Source organism: Cavia porcellus, unplaced genomic scaffold, assembly GCF_034190915.1.
Source record: "Cavia porcellus strain 051 isolate PalLab524CR breed Dunkin Hartley unplaced genomic scaffold, mCavPor4.1 scaffold_30, whole genome shotgun sequence".
Lineage (NCBI taxonomy): Eukaryota > Metazoa > Chordata > Mammalia > Rodentia > Caviidae > Cavia > Cavia porcellus.
Window position 1 is genome coordinate 43110854 of NW_026947513.1, and position 25297 is coordinate 43136150.

General features: G+C 37.3%; 1 protein-coding gene across 1 annotated transcript in view; it reads right to left on the reverse strand.

The window, feature by feature from the left end:
- Window positions 1–10927: 10927 nt before the first annotated feature.
- The window catches only part of LOC100721397 (transmembrane protease serine 11G-like), a 35455-nt gene continuing 21085 nt past the window's right edge, over window positions 10928–25297 (reverse strand). Inside the window, exons 5-10 of the mRNA XM_063240468.1 lie at window positions 24934–25094; window positions 20044–20082; window positions 19108–19279; window positions 17840–18099; window positions 14112–14254; window positions 10928–12203 (exon numbers count right to left, since the gene is read on the reverse strand). Coding sequence (XP_063096538.1) covers window positions 12042–12203; window positions 14112–14254; window positions 17840–18099; window positions 19108–19279; window positions 20044–20082; window positions 24934–25094 — 937 coding nt within the window. The 3' untranslated portion in view covers window positions 10928–12041. The remainder of the gene's footprint in view (window positions 12204–14111; window positions 14255–17839; window positions 18100–19107; window positions 19280–20043; window positions 20083–24933; window positions 25095–25297) is intronic.

Consider the following 25297-nt stretch of genomic DNA (forward strand, 5'->3'; position numbering starts at 1 on the left):
AGAGCTCAAATATACAGGTTAAGTGCCTTCTTCTTCAGGACTGCGCTCGCTGATGATTATTTGCAGTGATCCTAGCTTCCTACAGCAGAGCCCAAAGGCCCATGATCCTCCTGAGCTGTGCACAGCCCCCCCTCCCCCCGAGGACCCCAGATCCCTGTTTATCTCTCATTCTCTCCAAGTCTATTTCCTAATGTTGTCTCTTATCCCATCCGTGAAAGAGTTTCACTTCAGTTGTGAAGTGAGACTCCTCCTGGGTATTGGTCTCTTGTTCACTCATGTTGCTCTGTTGGTTTTCAACTCTATTGTCTTGTACTGAGGAAAACCCAAGGATTGGTATGCACATTTGATTCCCAAGTCCTCTGGGTTGGGCATGGGTCCCTGGCAGGCCATGCCATTCAAAAGGAAGTGGAGCAAAGAGGGGATTCTGTGTTTCTGCTGGGCCATTGCATCAGGTGGTAGTGGAGCAGGCCAGTTGTGAGTTTTTGTTTGTTTATTTTGTTTTGTTGGTTTTTTTGAAAAAAGGCATGTCTATGTAATTCAGGTTGGCTTTGAACTCGTTATGTATCCCTGAGTGGACTCAACTCTTGACAGTTCTCCTGCTTCAGTGCTGAAATTACAGCTGTGTGCCATAATGGCCAGATCAAGGTGAGATTTAAGGAACAGGTTGGAGATGAATTCCAGGGCAGAGGACCTTACCAGTCACAGTAATTCTTATCGCTAATTCTCATTTTCTGACTCTCCAACAGTTAACCTTGCCAGGAGGAGAGTACTAATAAACTCTTTTGGAGTGAAACAGCACTAGAAGTAGCACTTTCCTTTGATATTAATGCAAATCTGGAGGGGGTAAAGTAGGAGCAGCAAGCAGCTGAGAGTGACTGATAGGTGCTGACTTTCCCTGAAAGTTCTCTTCTCGGCAGGTTCTCCTAGATATGTCCAAATTTGTGGTCTGAATCCTGAGAAGAGTTTTTGGGATGAAAAGCAGGAAAACATTATCTCAAGACAATGTAAGGTAAGACAGCTTTTGGGAACACTGAAGTCAAACCTAGACAGTCATTGTTCTCTTAACCTACATTTTCTAAGCCTCAACCACTTTCTCTCCTCATAAATTCGATCTCAGGATGGTTCATCCCCCAGTTCTCACAGAATTCCCATTTCCCTTTCTTGCATGGTTTATCTGGGGTGGATTTGTATTGCTTTGACGAGGGAGCAATTGACTTATTCTACCTCATCCTTTTGGCAAAAACAAAACCCACACATATATGCATACAGTGTGTGTGCACTCTTAACACTTGAAACAAAAATGTGTGTAAATCCCTTTTAAGTGAATATCTATATTTGTTTATTGTGGGATACAGCAAAATGATGTTAAAAGATGTACCAGACTTCTATTTATTGTTTGCTTATGAGATTATTGGATAGTGCCAGATTTTTCTTTATTCTCTATCTGGGGAAGCAGCCCACATAGCTTTGTAACTTGAAATGAAATTATAATTATCTGCATTTTGAAACTAGTCTGTACCAGAAGATGGCAGCATGGTAGCAGTAGCACGTTTGGTCTTTGTTGCCTTCTCTTTACCCTAGTGCAGGCCATAATGATCTGCTGTTTCCTTAGTTCCTGGTTTTAACTAAAATAAAATGCTATTAACCAATTGTAATTCTTGTTTTATTTAAGTTGGCCACTTGGTGAAAACACCATTTTCTGTTTTTAATATAAGCAACCAAGTCATCCTGATGTCCTTCCACTGGTTTGGTTGCATTAATTTTATATTGCTGGGTTACAAGAAATACTCTGTCAATTTAAACAACAACAAAAATATTTTGATTCCTTAATATTTAACATTAATTGGTGATGCCTGAGTTTTTTTTAAGGCAAGTTGGGAAAGCAGCCTCACATGTGGTCCCTGGCTGGCCTGCTGCAACTCATACAAGTTCCTCACCTTTCGGTGGTGAATAGCTCATTAGAGGAATGACAGTTTAAAACAACCATGCCATAGCTGTCCAATTACATTTACCAAAATGTTTACTACTTAAACAGAAACTACAAAGAACACCTTGGCCTCTATGTGGTCAAAGAGGTGAGGTGGGGCTTGGTTTTATATAGAATTGAGCACTCAGTGTCTAGAATACTGAATACTTAGCACAGACTTTTAAATAATGTCTGTAGGATGAGTGATTATGAAATAGTTTCCTGGGATAATGTAGGTTTGTGATGTCCAGTAGGATTTTCTGTGATTCTAGAAATGTTCTATAGCTGTGCTGGTAAGAATAGTAACTATTAGCTACATGTGGCCATTTTGTGCTTGGAATGTGATTTGTAACAGAGAAAAACAAAATTGTAATATATTTAATTTTTAAAAATTTAAAAATTTTATTTAAAGAGAAAAAACAAAAGAGAAAAAGGGTAGAAATAATACAGAATTTCAAAAAAATAAACAGTAAGAAATCACTAGTTGATAAATTACATATTGTCCTTAGAACTAGTTGTTCAAGTTACAAAAATAATGTATACAAAGTGGACATTCAAACAGCAAGATTGCAAATAGTTCTGTTCAAGGATCTAACAAAAACCTAGTAATATAATTATCAATCCTACACACTTCAAAATACATGCAGTTATATTCTTTTTTTTATTTAAAGAGAAAAAAGGACATAAAAAAAACAAAGCAGTAAAAGGGTACAAGTAATACAGAAATTCAAGAAAAATATATACAGTAAGAAATCACTAGTTAACAGGTTGCATGTTGTCTTCCTAGAAACAGTTGTCCAAATTATAAAATTAAAGCATATAAACTGGACATTTATATAGTGATATTGGAGACAGTTCCATTCAGTGATCCAACAAAAGCTCAGTAATATGGTTTTCCATCCTACACACTCAGACATACCTACAGTTATATCCCTTAGTCCACTTTTCTTTCCTCTCTTTTTTTATAATAACAGTTATACTTTTTGGGTTTTATTACTCCCACAGTTCTTATTACTTTTTTTGAAGAGAATAAAACCAAACGTGACTAAGCAAAACAGTCAGTTAGAACAGAAGGGTGGGCATAGCACATGATGCAAAAATAGAATACCAGGTGATCAAAAGTGGTTACCATTGTGACTCTTGCTATGTTTAAATTGAGTGCCTATATCATCAGATATTATAGAATTGATCAAAACACTACACAACAAGACCAATAAAACCTACACTGGAGACCTAACAGGACTTCAAAAAAAGATAATAGTCAAACCATAATGGGCATCATAGTATATTTTATTGCCTTTAAAGTGGTTGCCTATACCCTCAAACTTGAAACTATCAAACAAAATAGAATATAGAATAATCAGACAGAACGAGATGGGGAGAGCAATACTGGGGTTCAAATCAGGTTAGTAGGAAAACAAAAAAGTTACTATAATATGTCCCGCTATTTTTAATTTAGTTTTCCCTTAATTAAAAAAATGAGAGAAAATAGATTAATTTTAAAAAGGGGGGGATTGAGATAAAAGAGGACATTGTAACAGAACAACGCAGGTTAGAACCAAACAATTTAAGCATCATTGTGTTTCACCACCACATAATCTAATATAATAGTAGTCGCCATCGTGCCTCTTTCCTTGAATTATTTGAGTGTAACTTCATATGCTATCATATCAAGCGTATCAAGATAGTGTGAAGCCATTCAAGAGAATGAAAGAATTACAGGGTATTTAGAACTAGCTAATAGAAAATGAACAACAGTTTCTATATTATCTCTTTGCCTATAAAAAATTTTGTTTATACTATCGCATATAGTGAAATATAGTAAGACACAACATGTTAAAACCAATGGAAACAGGTGTACCACAGCTTGATATGACTTCAAAACAAGATGACATCAAATCAGCACTAGCTTTTATGTTGTGTTGTTTTCCTTTTTTTGTTTTTTGTCTTTTTCCTTTTTATTGGTCCCAGGGATTGAACCCATGACTGCCTGCTTGCAAGGCAGGTGTTTATGCCGCTGAGCTAAATCCCCAGCCCCCTTGTGTTGTTTTCTTCAAAATAGCTATTCATACTATCACAGATACTAAAATCAAACAACCTAGGTTAAAACTATTGCAATTAATGAGTAAAAACTTTATATGGCTTCAAACCAATATGATTGGGAATCATGATTATCACATACTTTTATGTATTCTTATCATTTCTTACACTAGGGAAACTATTTGGTATTTATACATGTGAGTTTGATTTATTTCACTTATGAGTATGGTCTCAAGCTGCATCCCTTTATTTATAAATGCCTCAATGTGATCATTCTTTATAGCTGAGCAGTACTCCATTGTATAAAAATACCACAACTTTTTTATCCATTTTTCAGTTGATGGACACACAGGTTGTTTCCAAGATCTGGCTATTACAAATTGTGCTGCTATAAATTGGGTGCACATATATCACTGTGGTATGATGCTTTCAGTTCTTCTGGGAATATGCCTAGAAGTGGTATAGCTGGGTCATATGGGACTTCCAGTCCCAGCTTTTCTGAGAAATCTCCAGACTGACCTCCACAATGGTTGTACTAGTCTATACTCACACTAACAGTGCAGGAGAGTTCCTTTTTCCCCACAGCATCTCCAGCATTTGTTGTTGGTGGTTTTCTTGATCTTGGCCATTCTTTCAGGAGTGAGATGAAATCTCAGTGTGGTTTTAATTTGCGTTTCTGTAATGACTAATGATGATGACCATTTTTTCTTGTATTTATTTGCCGTTTGTATTTCTTCATCTGAGAATTGTTTATTCATCTCAGATGCCCACTTTTGGATTGGGTCTTTGAATTTTGGGGGTCTGATTTTTTAATTCTTTATATGTTTTAGACAGAAGTCCTTTGTCTGAGGGGCAGTTCACTAAGATTTTTTCCCAGCTTGTAGGTTTTCTTTTCACTATGCTGGAGATTTCTTTTGAAATGCAGAAACTTTTTAATAAGAGGTGATTCCAGTTATTGATTCTGGGAAGTATTTCCCATGCGGTTAGAGTCCTATTCATGAATTCTCTACCTACTCCTATGTCTTCAAGGTTTTTACCCAATTTGTCTTCCAATAGATTTAGTGTTTCTGTTTTAATATTTAGATCTTTGATCCATTTAGATTTTATTTTAGTACATGGTGATAGGCATGGGTCTAGTTTTAGTTTTTGGCATATGGAGAGTGAGTTTTTCCAGCACCATTTATTAAAGAGACTGTCGTTATTCCAATGAACATGTTTGGTCCCTTTTGCAAGATAAGATGGTTGAGTGTGTTTGTAGTTGTGGTTGTATCTTCTTACCTATTCCACTGATCTTCGGCTCTGTTTTGGTTCCAGTGCCATGTTGATTTTACGATGGTTGCTTTGTAGTATAACTTCAAGTCAGGGATAGTGATACCTCCTGCCTTGCCTTTGCTGCTTAGAACTGATCTTGCTATTCTAGATCTCTTCTCGCTCCAGATGAATTTTAGGACTGATTTCTCGAGTTCTATGAGGTATGTTGATGGTATTTTTTATCGGGATTGCATTGAATCTGTATGACAGTTTTGGGATAAGGGCCATTTTCACAATATTTATTCTTCCTATCCATGAGTAAAGGATGTTTTTCCATTTTCTGAGCTCATCTTCAATTTCATTTTTCAGTGTATAATAGTTTTCCCTGTATAGGTCTTTCACTTCTTTTGTGAGAGTAATTCCTAAATAATTTCATTTTTTTGGGTTGTTAGTGTGAAGGGTGTGGCTTCTCTTATTTCTCTCTCTGTGACTTTGTTGTTGTTGTATAGGAATGCTATTGATTTTTGAGTATGGATTTTGTATCCAGCTACATTACTGAATTTATTTATTATATCTAGGAGTCTTTCAATGGAGTTTTGGGATCTTCTATATAGAGTATCATGTCATCTGCAAATAATGATCACTTAACTTCTTCTTTTCCTATTTTTATGCCTTTTATTTCTCTCTCTTGTCTAATTGCTCTGGCTAGTATTTCCAGTACTATATTAAATAGGAGTGGTGATAAGGGACATCCTTGTCTTGTGCCTCATTTTAAATTAAGGCCTTCAATTTTTGGCCATTTAGTATGATACTGGCTATTGGTTTGTTGTAGAAGGCCTTTATTATATTGAGGTAAAGACAATCTATTCCAATTTTCTGCAAGGTTCTTATCATAAATGAATGTTGGACCTTATCAAGAGCTTTTTCTGCATCTATAGAAATGATCATGTGATTCTTACTTTTGCCTCTATTGATATGGTGGATTACATTTATTGATTACATATATTGAACCATCTCTGCATGCCTGGGATGAATCCCACTTGGTCATGGTGTATGATCTTCTTGATGTTTGGCTGCATCCTATTTGCCAATATTTTATTCAGGATTTTTGCATCTGTGTTCATTAGGGAGAGTGGTCTGTAGTTCTCTTTTTCAGTTGGGTCTTTCTCAGGTTTTGGTACTAGTGTAATATTTGCTTCTAGGAACGATTTAGGAAGCATTGCTTCCCTTTCAATTTCATTGAAGAATTTAGAGTATTGGCATTAAATCTGCTCTAAATTTATTGTAGAATTCAGCTGTGAATCCATCAGGACCTGAGCTTTTCTTTGTTGGTAAGTTTTTAATTATGATTTCAACGTCCATAGCTGATATTGGGTTATTCAAAATTGCTATATCATCTTGGTTGAGCTTTGGTAGTTCCTATGTTTCTAGAAATCTGCCCATTTCCTCTGTGTTTTCCACTCTATGTGAGTAGAGATTTTCAAAGTAGGTATTCATGATCTTTTGAATTTCCATGGGATCCGTAGTAATTTCCTCCTTTGCAGCCCTTATTGCATGAAATTGGGTTTTTTGTTTTTCTTTACAAGATTAGCTAGAAGTTTGTCAGTTTTGTTTATTTTCTCAAAAAACCAGCATTTTTATTCATTAATTCTTTGTAGTTTTTTCCTTTCAATTGCATTGATTTCTGCTCTAACCTTTACAATTTCCTCTCTTTTATGAGCTTTGGATTTAACTTGCTCTTCTTTTTCTAGAAGCTTGAGATGAAGCATTAGGTTGTTTATCTGTGCTCATTCTGTTTTCTTGATATGACAATTTGTTGCTATATATTTCCCTCTTAAGACCACATTCCCACAGGTTTCAATATGTTGTTTCTGCATTTTCACTGAATTGTAAGGATTGCTTTATTTTTTCTTTAATTTCATCTGTAGCCCACTGGTTGTTTGGAAAGTTGTTATTTAATTTCCATGTATTTATGCAGGTTTTGCACTTTCTTTTGTCATTAATTTCCAGTTTCAGTGCACTATGGTCAGATAGTACACATGGCATAATTTCAATACCTTAAGAATGTTGTATGGGTAATATATGGTCTGTTTTGGAGAATGTCCCACGTGCAGCTGAGAAGAATGTGTATTCTGATGTGATTGAGTGGAACACTATGTAAACATCTACTAAGTCCAATTGGTTGCAGGTATGATTCAGTTCTATTATTTTTTTGCTAGCTTTTTGTCTAGTTGATCTATCTCTTTGTGACAATGGGCCATTAATTGTTGTGTTCTTGTATATTTGGTTTTCCACATTCATTAGTATTTGTATTATATAATTGGGTGCTCCTGTATTTGGTGCATATATATTTATAATTGTTAGTTCTTCCTCTTAAATTTTTCTACTAACAAGTATGTAGTGACCTTTTTTTATCTCTTTTAATCATTTTAGGTTTGAAGCTCACATTGTCTACAAATAGAATAGTTACCCCTTATTTTTTCTGGGTTCCTGTTGCATGGAATACTGTTTTCCATCCTTTGACTTTTAATCTGTGAGTTTCCTTTTGGGTCAGATGTGTTTCTTGTATACAGAATATTGTGGGATCATGTTTCTTGATCCATTCTGTTAGCCTATTTCTTTTGACAGATGAATTGAGGCCATTTATATTTATGGATTTCATTAATATGTACTGCTCGACTTTGCCATGTTATGCTCCAGTTGTTTATTTTCTGCTTTCCCCCCTTGTTTAATTGCTTGTCCTACCTGATGGTTTCTTTCTGTTGTTGTTCTGGGGATTGTGGTCATTTTTATCTCTGTCTAGTATGTCTTTCAATACTCTTTCTAGGGTTGGTTTGCTGGACATAAATTTCTTCAGTTGTTTTTGTCATGGAAGTATCTTGTTTCTCCACTAAATTTGAATGAAAGTTTTTCTGAATACATCAGTGTGGGTTGAAAGTTGTTTTCTTTCAGGGCTGAAATACCTCACACCAAGCTTGTCTTGACCTGAGGGTTTGTGCTGAAAAGTCTGCTGTGCTTGTAATGGGTTTTCCTTGATAGGTGAGTTGTGTCTTTTCTCTAATAGCTTTTAATATTCAGTTTTTTATGTTATATGTCTGAGATCTTAATTATTATTGTCTGGGTGTAGATTTATGTTGGTTGTGACTGTTTGACATTCTATACTCCTCACTTATCTGCATATCAGATTTTTTCTCCATGTTTGGGAAATTTTTTGGCTATTATTTTGTTGAATATTTCAGTTAGTCATATGCATTGACTCCTGCATCTTCACTGATGCCTATTCACCTTACACTGTTTCTATTGGCATCATTTTGAAGCTGCTGGATTGTCACTTCATGCTTCTTTGTTATTTTTAAAGGTTCTGTTCTTCATGATGCTAATGTGATCCTGTCACAAGGTTGGAAATGCTATCTTCAGCTTCATTAAACAGTTTTGCCAGCTTTGAATAAAATTTTTGTTTCTTAGATGTCTCTTTGAGTTTGTTTCATGAATTCTGCTTGTTTTCTATATTGTTCATTCAAGGTTTCAATCAGTTTCCCTTGCTCCTGTACTTTTTTTCTCTATTTCTTCTTTAGCTGTGCTTAGCAACTCCTTTACTAATGTTGTTATTTCTATTTTTACATGGGATTTGATTTCCTCTATAGCATCATGGGGTTGTTTTTTATTTCACTCACTATCTTTTCAGAGATCTCTGGTGTGTTACTTTTGAAGTCCTCTATTTCAATGTCTCCTGTACTTGCTCCTGGTAGACTAGATTCTGAGATTGCATTTTGCTTTTTCGTTTTGCCATTTTTCCCTTTTGAGTTAATATTTGGTCCTTCAATCCCACTAGTGTCCACTGTTGGTAGTGTGTATCTTGGGGTCCTGATGTAAGGTTGATGTTTGTCCAATTGTTGGGTCCCTCAATGAACACAGGTAGGCCAGTCATTTGACTTCCCCCTGCAGAGCCTGTTGGGTGGGTCTTATATTCTTCCTGCTCTGACAAGCTAGTAGTATTGATGTAGGTAAACTTTTAGTTGCTGTTATTTTATCTTCAGGTTATTCCAGGTCACCAAATCTCCCTGCCTATAGTGTTTGTGTAGGCTGAGGTCCTACTGTGTCCCTCTTGTGTGCCTGGGTGTCTCATAAGCCCTTTTGATTTTCTTCAAGTTGAGGGAGTCCTCATTGGCACGCTCCTTGCCCTGCCTAATGTTTTCTGTGTGCAGAAATGTTTTCTGTGTGCACACTCTTGTCAGAGTCACCAAGGTATTACAGTTAGTTGGAGGGAGCTTTTCTACTGGCCCTATTTACCCACTGTACACCTCTATTGTATGGGTATACTCACTATACTGACTGGAGCCAGTTGAGATCTTTTGTTTGGGTGAGGAAGTTACTGAATCTCCACTCAAGATAGCACAGTTAATCTACTGTAGTCCAAGGTTCTGGGAGAAAGGTTGGAGCTGAAGATCAACAATAGTATTAGGTCCAGGAGTAGGGAGTGTCCCCGAGGGGCCAGCAGATGTCCTGGGTCTGGCATCTGCTGGGCATGGGCCAAGGTCCCAGGGTGGTGTGGTGTTCCTCAGTGGCAGCTCAATATATATAATTTTAATAAATCTGTATAAAAATAGCATCATGTGGCTAGTGGTTACCATACTGAGTAGTGTATCTTTAAATTCTCAATCATGGCCTTCAAGGTTTTCCTCTTCACTCTGCAGCATCTCTGGGTGGCAGGATGAGCTATCCTGCCTCAACTGATATTTATTTATTCATATTGAAGATAATAATGGGATGTACTAGTTATTAATTAGCTACATACACAAATATTAATTAGATACAACTGAAGATATTATGTGTAACTAGATATGGTTGAGACTATTAATTAGATATAAGTCATAATGTATGAATTACTTGTGATAACTCACCCTTCCATGTCTCTTCCTTCAACTTCCTTCAATCAGGTTTGGTTGACAAATACCTTAATTTTGGCTAGAATTCTGTAGATATGACCATGGTCATAATAGGTACTTGTAGAAGTTTCATTGCATTGGCATTATAAAAGAATATAAAATTATTTCTAAATTCATAAAAGAAAATTGTGAATGCATGAACTTTAACAATAACTGTTTCCCTTCAGTGGTCCCCACCATAGTGATCCTTTCCTGAAGGTGTTCTTGCTCCCCAGGGAACTTGGCAGTGTCTGGAGTCATTTATGTGGTCACAACTTGTTGGTGTACTAGTGGCATGTGCTTTGTAGTGGTAAGGAATATTGAAAGCAGTGGTCTCTTCACCTAGCAAAGACTATCTTTGACAAAATGTCAGTTATGCAAAGGTTGAGAAACCCTACACTGTAGTGATAATTGAAAGAGAATAGGTTAGGACTTCCTGACATAAATAAATTTTAATATATACAATACGATATTAGGTGGGATAAGATAGACTCTCATTTATTGTGCTAAGAAAAATTTAGCAAATACTCATCTTATTAACTAATTAAACTGGAAAAGGAGAAAATAAAAATTTAGATGCACAGAATAAATTTGAGTTTTGTTTAATATTGGTCTACAGTCATGTACAGTACTAAAAATATAATTATACACATATGAAAATGAACATTATATCTTAAAAATCAAGCTATTCCAAAGATGCTTTCTTGATTTAGTTAATATTTTCTATAAATATTATTCTGAAAACAATGGCTGAGATTTTAACAGTAAATATTACAGTATAAAGTCTTTGTAACAATCATATAAAATTATTTGTGGTAGTCTTGATTTATTTTGACTTATTTCTTAAGTTGTTTATGAACATGTAATTTATATTGACTTCTTATTCTGCAGGTTCCTCAGTTTTTCTGAAGCTCATTGAAAATAAAATTGTCTAAATAAAATGTACTAAGAGATTAAAAAAATGTACAAGTGGGCCAGGAATTTAGCTCAGTGGCATTAGTTCCTGCCTGGCAAGTGCAAGGTTGTAAGTTCAATCCCTGGTACAAAAAAGTACAAGAGAAAGTAAACATGCACAGGAATTGAGGCTTCTTTCATTATTAGATTCAGTAGCTTATTTTAATTGAAATTTTGCCTCTTTACATTTCAAATTAATGACAAGGCTAAGCAACTTTGCCTTTAGTTTTTGAATACTTAAAGACAATTTTACATGGTTCCCAAAAGAATTCTGTGCAAGATATTATTTAAAGTTTTGTTGATGTCTGATCCTATGATTCATTCATTGCTTCAAAATATACACTACTGTAATTTTTAAAAAAGAATTTGACATGTGCACCATTGAGTGTAAATATAAATGTCAGCTATCCTTAGTTTTAGAGAGAGATTAAATGGCCATCCAAGGCCAAGGGAGATGCACTCCCTACAGTCTTTGGGTTAGTCCCGGCCAAAGCTAAATATTTGGACTTGTCTAGTCAGTGGAGCAACAAATTTATGATGAGGATTATTTGATGAGGAAAACAAAACCTTTGGAGCTATCTTGGAAGAGAGGCGTGCTCAATCAGGAAAATGCTCAGCTCGTTGATGCTTTGCTGTTAGATTACACTGAAATGAATAGCATGGAGCGGTCTAGGACGGGAGCAGGGAGGGAATCCGAGATGCTCCAGGAAGGGCCGGACTTTGTGGCGCTGACAGTGTCCTCTGTGCTCAGCGGCAGCAAAACTGTGGGAGAGGTGAGAGGAATTCTGCCTTTCCACATTCAAGGGGAAGGTGGACCTTAGGGCAATACGCACAGTAACATGCGCTGAGCATAACGTGAGATCACACCTGGCACTCAGGGTTCAGATGGGGAGGTAGCTGTTGAGTTAAATGTTAGTCTTAGATTTAATCCAGTCTCGATAATGAGTCACTCTGGTGTACAGTCCCGGCTTGTTTTCTGTTCCACAGCCTATTCCCCAGCTTACGATTCCAATAAGATACCAGATATTTTGATCTCGTGCAATGACCAGAGGTCCTCCAGAATCACCCTGTAGGAAAAAAAAACACAGTTCACATGATGAGTAAAACAGGATAAAAATGAAAGTTAATAAACATCTCCAGGTCTAGCAAACAAGTGATTTTCAGGGCTAAATTCTTTTGATTTACAATTAGTACTAATATGATCCGTGAGTTTATTGCATTATCCCTATAATGTCTTCAGCGGGAAAGTGATGTGAATGACAATGGTTTTACTTTTACCTTCGTAAAATTTTTAGTTTTTCTCTGCCTAAAGAGAGAATTCTGTTCAGCCCAGCCTGAATTTAAGTCCTGGCATCTTATATAGAAGGTGATTTCAAAACTGAAATGTCACCTTCTCCTAACTCTGCTAGCTGGAGATAACCTGTTGCTTTAAATTAGACTCTCACCTCATTCCAGTCACACTAATTGATGGAAAAATGTCCGGACATTGTAACAAATGTGTAGTCAAAGGATTTTTGCCTTCACACTAAAGTGGAATCCTTAGCCCTGCTGGGTAAATTTCAAGTATCTCTATCATGAAGACTTTCCCATTATTGTCAGCCCAATGTTCAGACAAAGGGTTTAAAATTTATCTTTGGCAATGGACCTGAGCGTCGAAAAGAAACATCATGTGAAAGCCTATTACAACTTTTAAGGAAGGAGAAACGATCCTGTTGGGATGATCCCACTGGGGTGCTAGAGTCCTGAGGCTCTAGCTTTTCTCTTCCTTCTGCTCTCTTCTTCCTCATTCCCTCTGGGGTTTGGTGCAGTATGTGAAAAGCCGGATCTACCAAAGCAAAGCTCCTGGCCTTTGCCCACATCCTCATTTCAGTCCTCCTTGTCTTCCTGTGCTGATGGGAATATGAACAAGGAAGAGTAACCAAAGGGGGAAGAACAGCTGACATGGGCGACTACTTAGGTCACACCATCCAGCTTACTGCAGGCCACTCGCTGCTTCTTCTAGGGAAGTAAGGAGAGTGGCAGGATATGGGTATTGCAGAAAATGCAATTCATCTTACCTTCTTTTGTTTCAGTTTCTTATTTGCCAATTAGATTGCAAATCCATCATGCATTGTGTTTCTTGGATGTTGAAGTTTCCTTCAGTATCTGACACACTACCTTGCAGTTCACAAAACATTTTAATGAATAAGTGAGTGAATGTTTGTTATCACTGAATGTCAACCAATGGCAGATGAACAGTGGCTCCTTTGCATGTAAGAAAAGTGCTCATAGATATCAATTTCTCAAAGCCAATCTTACTTAAGGAGTGCTAAATTACTGTACCAGTTTTAAATTCTACAGGCAAAGTCTTTAGTATTCAGTTATGTAAGTTTAGTCTTCTTAATAGCCAGATGTTAGAAATCATTGTCTGTAAGCTTAATGCTTCAAATTAAAGTTTTGCTTCATGGGATAAAATGCTATTTATTTAATTTATTTCTAGGCAAGGACTGAGAAAATACTTTAGAAGAAATAAGTATATATAAATCTGTACTTCTTATGTTTTGTTTCAAATAGTATAATTCTATCTAACAGGACTGTACTTAAAGTCAAATGTTTAGATAGCAATTAGGCTCAGCTGGATGGGCCATGGAGACATCTGCAATGGCGTCTCAGAGGCTTGCAGTTAGCAGGGATTTGATACACAAGCTTTGGTTACGACTGTTGCTTGAATCATTGCTTGCATGGCTTCCTAGCTTGGTTTCTAATATCTGTTTCCATTAATTTAATCAGTGTTGTAATTATAACTAATGGCCATCTTTTATCAGCTGTTATGTTCATTAAGGTGTTAAGTGAAGAGTATGTGTTACCACTGATTCTTTATCTGCCTTTTCCATGTCTCTTTCTCCTTTGAAGGTAAGTTGCATGGAGTCATGTGAAGAGACACCTACCATAAGACGACTCAGCAGTCATTTTTGTGGTTGTTAGTCTGTCCTTACCTCACAGGCATCTCGTTTTCCTGACAGGAACCCAGCACATATCATTCCTGATGACACAGCACCGCCATATACATGAACCTGATTGCACACATCATTATGGATGACCTCCACTTCAACTTGTCGGAGGGTATTTGGAAGTGGACCTAAATAAAAGAAATGAACAGATGAATAATTCCCACCTTGTGGCCATGATAATTAATTATTGTGGCTTCTAAAGGACACATTAGCCTTGAAGTTTTAGGATTCTGGGGTGGATGACAGTGTTCAGAATAAAATTATTTTTGAGGGTACATTTTCTGTGGAGATACCTGTTTTGGCACATTTATTTCTTCAGTATTATCCAATCCTCATAACAACCACCAAACATAGATGTGTCCTTTTTCAGTTGTGACATCTGAAACTTACTGGTTTGGAGTCTAAACACGGTCACATAGTTAAATGGGGGACAAGTCTGTAAGTCCAGGGTATTTCTTACCACCTGGAGGAGTCCATCCCTGATGGCTACCTTACCTTATTTGGAAGCCTAATGCACTGTTTTACAATGATATTTTCAGAACTGGGAATCCTTTAGGAAGAGCAGTACTACTAAGAAGTAACTTTCATATTGATAGAATTTTATTACTTTATAAGAAACACCATGTTTATTTTGAAAGTAACTTGACTTGCTAACAAACACCAGGATAAGCAAAATGCCAAGATAACAAGCGCATCATGTTTTATTCACCAACCATGTACTTATTGGTTCATTATATGGAAATATTTAGTTGCATGTGGTATTGTTTTAGACATTATATTGTGCTCATTTCCCCTTAAGAGCTCCTAGCTTAAAAACTACATTAATTATACACATAAAAGTGTAACCCTACTAAAAGTAATTTCAAACTGAGGAGGTGAGCAATTCATTTGACTATGAATTTGAATGGAGTCAGGCCAAACTGTGCTTAAGAACCGTGGTCTTGGAGATAGTAGATACACATATGAGTACGATTTGCACAATTTGAGAGTTATATGACCTTGAAAAAGTTACCAACAATCGTTATACTGATTTGTAGGAAGGAGAAAATGATGCCTAGCTTGTTTCTTGTGGGAGTTAAAAATAATGAATAAAGTCAGTTATGATAGTGCCTCACTCCGTATTTGGTTTTTGATATGAGGCCATTTGTTTACATTTAACAAATTGTTACAATAAAAGACCCACTGTCATTAATCCCTCTCAAAATGCTGTGAATGCCATCCTTCTTGCCACTGTCTGACACAGTTCTGGAAGTCCTCTTTTATGAGTGTCTTTAAGAAGTGTGATTAAAAAAATAGCAAATGCTAATGCTGAGTGGCTTTGAGTGGAAAGTCAGGCTCATAAAATCATTTCCATTTGTCCTCATGCTCCTTATGCTCAGCTCCGGGTTCCTAACTCTTCCCCAAAACCTAAATGACCATGAAAGGTTAATGTTTTGAAGCAGTTCAGGACAGTGATGCAGCCATGAGTGAGACTAAAATATTCACAAAAGAGAACTTCCAGAATGCTTCAGAAAGTGGCAAGAACATGGGAGAAGTGTGTTTGAAGTAAGGGAGAGGATTTGAGAAGAAATTAGTAACAATGTGTCTTTTACTGCATAATTTAAACATTCACCACAGTTTTTGATCACACTTTGTAAATGGAAGTTACTGGATGAATTGTAGCTATTAAGGTTATACATGTAAACTCCTTAAAACTGCTCTTCAGTGTTACATGGATAGTGATTAAAAGCTTTACAGGAAAAGATCTAGAATTCCAGGAATTTTGTAAAGAAATTTCCGTATAAAAAAGTCCACTTTTCTGTTTTGAGACTTTTAAATTTACTTACCTTTCTGCTGAAAAACTAAGTCTAAATTCTTTATAATCGTTAAAAGATTATCTAAGGTCTAGGGAATCTCTTGACTTCAATTATTGTTTTTAAATATGGAATTGTCATTAACTATTTTTTCTTCTTTCCATCTCTGGCTCTGCTTGAAATGTTACTAGTGAGAGAATCTACACACCGTTATACAGTTTATCGCACAATCTCAATATTGTTAAAGTACCTCAGCAATATTCTATTTTGCTTTGTATAGAAACATTTAAAGTTTTACATGTTCTTAGTGTTTAATAAGCTATAATTCAATTGGTTGTAGTTTTTGAATATGCCTTTTAATTTGGTTAATTGGTCTAGGATGCTAGTTTTAAATTTGTAAGTGCTAGTAATTCTTTAATCACAACGTTTAAAAATCAATTCACTTGCTGACAATATATCAAGCTATTTTAAATTTATACTACTCAAGGAAGGAATCACTCAGAGGAAAAAAAAAAAAAACAAATCATTCCAAAACTGGCCATCCATAATTTGAGGTTTGAGTAAGAAGCACAGATTAATGGAAACAATAGGTTGCTTGCTATCTGATTATAAATAGATATGATTGGATGACTCTCAGGAAGAGAAGACTTGAGTAGTCTTGTATCAGTTTCAAAATATAGAAGGAAACCATTACCTAATATTTATTAATTAATCTTAGTCTGATACCTTACAAATCCATAATATTGCTTCCAAAAACTATGCAATTTGTCAGGGTAGACACTTCATTGTGTGTGACCCGCACACAATCTGGCTTTGAAAAAAATCAGACAAAAAATACCAAATTACCCTCGAATTACCAATCTGGGGTGAAGAGGTGCTAAATTTAGTTAGATTTAGATGAAGATTAATATCGTTATGCAAGTGGTAGATGCTTCCCATTTCCACTCTGATTAGAGTTTTAAAACTTAAAGGGTGTGATTCCCTTTTCTCCTAATCACCATTCCTTACAGAACAGTGCAGCTGCTGCCGGATGGGCAAAACAGCTCTCAGCTGCTATGAATAGTACATCATTCTGCACCAAGCACAGCAGCAGGATTTTCAGGCGCGTATTGGAAGCAAATAGACTTCTGTAACAATGAGCTGATAAACCCTGAGGACATCACACTATAGTTTGAGCAGGTGCATGAGTCAGATAGAAACTCATATTAAGAGCCTTGACTAGAAATAGGGACTATAAGGGCAGCTTAAACCATATGTAGTGACAAAACAGGAACTGGAGACTTATATAAGGACTTAATAATCTATGCATGATGTTTATTGAATATGATTAAATGTGGTAAAATTCCGTACTTTTCAGCTTTTTTTCTTTTTTTTTGGTACTGGGGATCAAACTCAAGAATCCAGGACCTCACACTTGTCAGACAGGTGTTTATGCAGGTGAGGTAAATCCACAGCCCTTTTCAAGTTTTCTTTAAGGTCTCAGGCTCAAGAAGAGTCATAGGAATATGGATCTGTGAGGTTCTGTCTAATGTTTAGTGCCAAGAGGTCAGGGATAGAGCTCAGTGGCACTGCGCCTGCCTGGCAAGCACAAGGTCATTAGTTTGATCCTGGTACAAAAAAAAAAAAAATTAGTGCCAAGGAGAGAACAGTCCATCAGATTCCTTGCTCGAGGCTATTTGTTCCGTTGTTGACTCTTCGGAAGTATGTCCTTTCTGGAGCTTCTAAAGCATGCATTTTATGAGTCAGTCAGCTAAGCATAAGCTCTATATATCAAAAAGAGCAACTAAAAGAAAAATATGTACACAGTTGCATAACTTGGTCTTGTGCTTTATTTCATATCTCCATTCTTAAAGAGGGTGGGTTTATTTACTTATTTTTATAAATTTTTCTTACTGGGTTTGTTTTGACTGAGATACGTACCACTTGCTTTCAGTGCCCCCCATCCAGTGACAAACACGTTACTCTTAGGCAGGACTTCAAAATCAGCATCTGGGAGGCAGACTCTGTGTACATTTTCAGAAAACAGCACAGGGGCCGAGAGCTTCACTACGGCGATGTCGTCCTCGTGCTTGTGGGCAGCGTAATTCTCATGGACAATAATGGACTGCACCTTCCTTCTTACCAGCGGAGAGCGGAGGGTTGTTCCAAAGCTGGCCTCCCACAGTTTAGGGTTCTTGTGACTGGTAACAGATGAGAGGGGACATGGTGGGTTCATTTCTGACCTGAAGTTGCCCGGAGCTCTGGATGGGCCCGGGCAGGAGCCAAAGAGAAGGACCAAACTTTTAACCAGGTATCGATGGAGACCTCCTTGTCTCTTACTTGAAACCTTTCCCTGAGGGTAACAGATCCCCATCACAAGGTAGCCTGCGTTAGTCTTTTGGAGAAATCAGAATTTTTAAAGGAAATAATAAAGTATTGCCATTTTGTTATAAAAGTAAGAGATTAACTTTTGTTATAAAAATAACAAAAGTTATTGTTTTGTTATAACATTTGTTATAAAAATAAGAAAACATAAATATTAGGCATTTAAAAAAATATGTGCTTGCACAGATACCAACACGCATTCATACACATGCCCAGATTATATAAATGTGTGTGTAACTAAGGAGAAATAGAGAAACAGAGGAAGGTACAATTAGAGGTCTGCTTTATATAATCTTTTCATGCATCCTTTTACTGACATTTTATTTAGAATATTTTATTTATATGAATTTCACTAGGATTACTGTATCTCTTTATTATCTCCAGGTATCTCACATGTCAAATCTTCAAAAAACATTCTAAGTGTTTTTTAAAAATTCTTTAATATTTCTACCCCTTTTTTCTGTTTTGCTTTTTTTTCTTTAAATAAAAAATCTTCAAAAACCAAACAATAAAAGTACAGCACTAAAGGTATTCACGTGGGATACCAGCGTGTGTAAATCGCAGGCTGGGGTGCGGAGAAGAGTTTGGAAACCCTCGCGCGTCTCTCAGCAGCCTCCCCAGCCTAGGTTTGCTCCTAGTTAACACTTTCAGAGGGAGTTGAAGACCGGCTGCACTTTTCTTACTGGTCTCTGAGAGGCCTCCTTGTGCCCCGAGCCTGTGCACACCTGCACACCTGTGCCTGCCAGGTGTCCTGGGCGGTTCTGGGGGAGGGTGGGGGCGCGCAGGTGGGAGAGGGCGGGGGAGGGGAGGTCGCTGGGACTCACTAGTCGAAGCAGTGCGCCGCAGTGAGCAGCCAGAGTTCGCTGATGAGGGAAGCGCCGCACAAGTGCATGCCGTCCACCTGCAGGCTGGCCTGCCAGGGCCATGCCGCCGGCGCTGCAGCCTGGCCTTGAGCGATTCTCTCCACGGGTGGGTACTCCATCCCCAAGCCACAGCCTGTCAGGCAGGAAGGAGTCAGAGGGTCATTTACAGAGCTGTAACTGTGCTCAGGTACATTAAGCACATAGTTAAGTATGTAAACTCTTTGGGATGTGCCTTGGCCTTAAAAATCCATTGAAATTAACATTGCACATAATGGAGTAATAATTATTTGCATGGATGAAGTGTGATCACTCCAATTTTAAACAATAATATTAAATACATTCTTTGGCATATTTCTAGCAAGTTCCCTTTAAAATTTGCTTGGGTCTTGCTTTTTGAGCAAGTTCATGCGTGTGGCATGTTCATACGTGTGCCAATTTACATCAGTGATATTGACATTTTTTGGGGATTAAGTGCATACCACATACTGTCGAAAAACCACATTTTAACTTTTTTGAGATATTCTAAAATACATTACATCGTTATACAGGAAGTTTCTACATGAAGATTCTGTATTGGTGGATGTCATTTAATTTTTATCCAAAATTTTCTACTTTAACATAGTGAATCAAATACAAATACATTTGATAAAAACTCAAGGAAATTGCTGAAGGATTCATCATAAAACTTACACTGGGAAAGAAAATACTCTCAAGGATTCTGTATAAATATTCCCAGCTTGTCGTAGCACCTCCCGCCCCACTGGGGACAATTGGATCACACATGCATTTGGACTTATTACACACACTTGAGAATCAGTAAACAGGGAGTAGAAAAAGTAAAAGCGGTGCAGTTTCCTTCTTAATTTATACACATTGCCATAATATTTTTGAACTTACAGCTGTTCAGGAAATGCTGTGCTTGTGCTCTGTTTATTTCTAGAAAAAGCAAAACCATGATCAGTGTGAGGCAATGAGACCATTTTAATTTAGAACACTATGCCTGTCTGGCATGAATTTTTCTGCCTGGAAGAAAAATTCCCGTTAGTCAGAAAATTCTTAGAGTCAATAGAATAAAGTTCTATAAAAGGTTCTATGCAAATTAATTCTGTGTGTGTGTGTGTGTGTGTGTGTGTGTGTGTGTGTGTGTGTGTGCAGGGTGGGTGTGTGTTACCTGGATTGAACCAGAGTATCCTCCCAGTTTTTTCTCTTACTTTTTATTTTGAGATGGGGATCTTGGTAAGTCTCTAAATGGCCCAGACTGGGCTCAAACTTGTCATCTTCCAGCTCAGCCTTCAGAGTGCTGGGATTACAGTGTATGCCACTGCTGCCAGCTAAATTAAATTCTTCTGGGTATGTGGGGAACCCAGGAAAATCTGGGATGTGACTATAAAATCATTAGCATGGAAAAAGATATTTTTGGCTTGAAGGGAGAAACCATCAAGTTAATCAAGGCCACAACAATTTATTAAAGTAGAAGTTAAACAAAAAGGCCAGTTTTACTGGTTTCCAGTATATGTCTGGAGACCTTTTCCTTTGATTCAAACACATAATGTGTTGAGATGAAAGGCGGTCTAAGGTTTCAGTAAAGTTACAAAATGGGTCTTTAGGTCAAACTTTAAAGATGAACATTGCATTCATAGGGAGGGAACCATGCTCAGGTGTTTATTGGAATAAGATCCTTTAAATTAGGTGTTTTTTTTTTTCTTTTTTCTTTTGGTATCAGGGATGGAACTCATGACCACGCACTTGCCAGGCAGGTGCTTATGCCACTGAGCTAAATCCCTAGCCCTAAATTAGGTTTTGCCAACAATAACAATTCTCTGGTGGCTTCTGGCACTTAGAATAAACCCAGATTTCCTATTGGGATCTGTATGACATGCTCTGTATGATGGAAAAATCTCATCTGGGAAAGTTTTCGTTGTCAGGTCCACTGACCTCCTGACGCCCTGGCCGCCTTGGGCTTCTAGTTTCTGCTTAGAAGTGTTCCTGCGGACAGCCTCTGTTTCGGCTGGCCTGTTTTTCAGCTGTGCTATTCCCCTGGCCTTTTTACAGTTAGTTCCCCCTCTCATTCAGCTCGCAGCTTGAAATTCCTCTCCTTATAAGGCTTTCCATGAAAACCAAATGTAAAGTTCACTACTCTCTGTTCTCTGTTATCTGATATTACCTGTTTATTTAGTTAGGAGATTATTATTTTTCTTACTTCAAGCTCTACGAGGACAGAGATTTCAGTTCCTGACTTTTTGCTGAGTGAACAAATGAATAGCAATTATAATAATTTGCTACACCCTCTGTGCCAGATAGTGTAACAAATACTGTTTGCTTATTATCTCTTCACACTAATAATTACAGTAGTGCTCAATATTTGTTGATTCTTTTGTGCATTTAAAAAAGTGTGTATTTGAAGTATTTGGAAAAAATTCATCTGATATATATCATGTATATATTTTTAGTCATTATTTTTTAGACATGGTCTCACTATATCATTCAGGTTGGCTTCAAACTCACAGCAATCTTGCCTCCCAAGTGCTGTGATTACAGGCGTGTGCCACCACACCTGTTTTGTTTTATTTCTTTTTAAAAATAATACAATATAACAGACACTTTTGAGTACACAACACTTGTATTAGGTACTATAAAAATCCAGAGATGATTAAAGTACATGGGAGGATGTGTGTACATTTGTACAAATGTGACACCATTTTTTATGTAGTATTTGATACCAAGGGATAGCTGTACTCTGAAAGTTATCAGGTAGCAGGAAAAGAGCTCTGCAAGCTGGAAAGAAGAGAGAAGGACAAAGCATTTCAGAATTTGAGGAAGTACAAGATATTCCTCAAGTAGGTTTGAGGGCTTCCTTTTCATCTCACACAAAATCTATATTGGGAACCAGGATGGCCTGCAATCTGTAACGATCAGCAACAAAAGTAAAACAGTTCCAAGGAAAGTCTTCTCCATGTGTGCAAAGTACTGGGAACAGAGGCCAAGTAGGAGGCCCAAACTCTTACCTGAGCATCAAAGCCTGGCAGCCATTCTTCTAGAAGAGTGCCCGCCAAGATGCCCTGCTCTTCGCATACTTCACATTATACTCAGCACTATCTGGCAGCCTAAAACACTCACAGAGACATGTGCAGCCACTTGTGTCTGCCCAGTGGTGCAGTGGGCTGATGCACGACAGCCCGGAGAAACAGCATCTGCTCCCACATGTACCACAGGAGCGGAGCTGAGAGGCAGCACCAGCAGCCAGACCAAAAACCTGAAACTGAAGTAGCAAATGTAGGCAGGAGTCTACACTCCAGATCTAATCAGGCTGACTGCCTGCTGAACTGAAGCTTTAAATCTGATCAAGAGCGTCCTCACATAACAAAACTAACATGTTCAGCATACAAACAAAAAACTACCACAACTACAACAAAAAAGGCAAACTGCAATTTTCATAAGAAAAGAAAACTAATACTAATTTTGAGATGAATAAAAGACTAGAAGTATCTCACATGGATTTAAAGAGCTTCCATATATATAATTTAGAAATCAAGTCTAATTTCTCTTGAAACACATGAAAAAATAGGATATTAGCAAAGCAATAGAAGTAATAAAAAATGACCATAGAAAATTTTGAAACCAGAGGGTATAGTGACTAAAATCATAATAACAACAACAGTAATAATAATAAATCAACTTGCTTGATTGTGCCAATAGTGTACCACAGTGAAGATGACAGGGGATAGAAGCAGTGAACTCATAGACAATTCAGTAGAATTTACCCAGTCTGAAAAACAGAGCAAAATAGACTGAAAATAAAATCAACAAAGCCTGTGGGATACTAACAAAAAAAAAACTAATATATTATTCATGTTTCTAGCAGTAGACTAAAGACTGTGATACTAAAAAAAGAATGAAACACTATGGTTAAAATTTTGTCAAGAATTGGTGAAAGACAAAGATCTACACATACAAGAGGCTGAGAAAACCCAGATGGAATAAACTAAAAGAATTTCACATCAGACTGACCACAATTAAACTAGTAAAAATTAAAGAGAAAAATAAAGAATCTTAAAAACAAAGAAAATCATACATTACCTATGAAGGAATGCTATTTTAAAGATATGAGGTTTTTATGTGAAACTATAGAAGCCAAAAGGAAATACTATAGAAATTTTCAAGTTCTGAAAGAAAGAACTATCAATCCAGAATCCCATGCTATGTGAAAATATCCTTGAGGACTAAAGAGAAAAAATATATATTCACAGGTGAAAATATTAGGTGAGTACTTCGACGTTAACAGACCTGAAGGACAAAAGGTTGCCAAACAGCATTCTTTGCCAGCTAGAGTTAGTGAAGAGACAGACCGTGGTGTATGATACATTTCTAATCCTTCCGAGTTCTGAGAGCCCAACCGCACCATGGAGCACCCTGGGTGTTCAGGTCATGTTCATCACAGTACAGAGTTGCCTGCTTCCGCAAGGCACACAGCATTCCTGGTTGCCGTGGCCTGTGGCCCCATGATAGCAGGAAATCAAACCTGTAAAGACCTTTCTGCCTTGGAACAAGTCCTCAATTAGATTAGGTATTTTTCCCCCTAAATTTCTTTTATAAATTTCTTACGTGGTTAAGGTCCCTGAGTGGACAGTGACCATCTGAAAACAGCAAGGAGACATTGGGAATTCCAAAGCAGCCTCTAAAGAAAGCATCACCAAGCACACACTCTATCTCCATAGGGCAATGGTGATTGCTGTCCTTCCCTAAACCCCAGGGCTAACTTCTGCGTGCATAAAAAGACTCCTAAGTGTGCACTCGGTGGAGGCTCTTTCCTGGCACTGCCTGCCTTCTCACTCGGAGGTGTATCTTTCTGTCTGCTTTGCAGTAAACTCTCCCTGTACTTCTGCATCTGTGTCACTACTAAACTCTCCCACCCAAGACACAGGGGACCAAGGAGAAAGGACTGGTTCCTTGCAGTTTCAGAATCCAGCTTCCTGGCACCAAAAAGAGACTTAAGGGATTTATTTCTAACGATCCTATTCTTGGCAGCCAGAAGAAGCACGGCAAAACAAAAAAATAGATGATAACTAAGGGGACTAGAACATCAGAAAGAAAAGAAACACAGAATGCATAAAAATAGAAATAAACCTGGCTGATGGTTTTTTACTTCCTGAATTTCTTTGCACAACAGTTGTAAGAATCTTTGTTTAATCTTATACCTCACATATTTCTCCACCAGTTCATTACATCTGTGTTGAAAATGAGGCTGTCTCTATGCCCGGGACAGTTTTTGTCAGGGTCTGGCACCCTCCTTGTCCTTCTGTCCACTCCATGAGTGGGCCAACACTACCAGCCTGGCACTGCAAGAGGATGCAGTGCCCTGAAGAGCCCAGGTCACGCCACGCACCATACACTGTGGTTCATGAGTCCACAGCACCTTCACCTTCTGGTTTCAGACTGAGACTGCTACAGAGAAAAAGCCAGCCTTTGCAGTTACTGTGTCAGGAGCATAATGCAGGTTTTTATCTCAGGCAGATTTCCTTCAAGCCATTTCAGTAAGAATTTTTTTTAAAGAGCATAGATCCTACCGTCTTTGAGTAAGCATACAGGTCTTGTTTTATATCATAGCTTCCCTAATGGGTGAAGACATATAATCTTTGGTATTATGTGAGGATTTGTTTATTACCAATAGTTAACATATTGTAATTGATAAGTTTTATTTTATGGTCAATAAAGAATCTTTTTCTGTGGATAAGAATATTGTTGAAATCATTAGCCATAAAAATGGAACAAAAAAGTAGTGCTTCTTGCCTCTAAGATAAGGTAACGAAGTATCTATCTTCAAGAAGCTCTCATTGGATTTCAAATTCTTATGCACAATCGTGTCAGCTTGTCTCTTTAGAGTGTCTGCATTCTTAGAAGTAAATTTAAAGTTGAGCAGTACATCTGCCTTTAAACCAGGATTATTTGGCCTGTAAAATGAAGGGAACAGAATGAGTGAGGTTACAGCCGTAGAAATCAGTATGTCCTACATTAATACTTAAATATAATTACCTCTCCAAAAAAACATAGTAAATGCTTTGTCATTTTGTTATGATTTTCCCCTCATATATTACACAGCTCTATGTCTTTATGTATTTGTTTAGATGACCTTAACAAATATTAAAGTCACAGC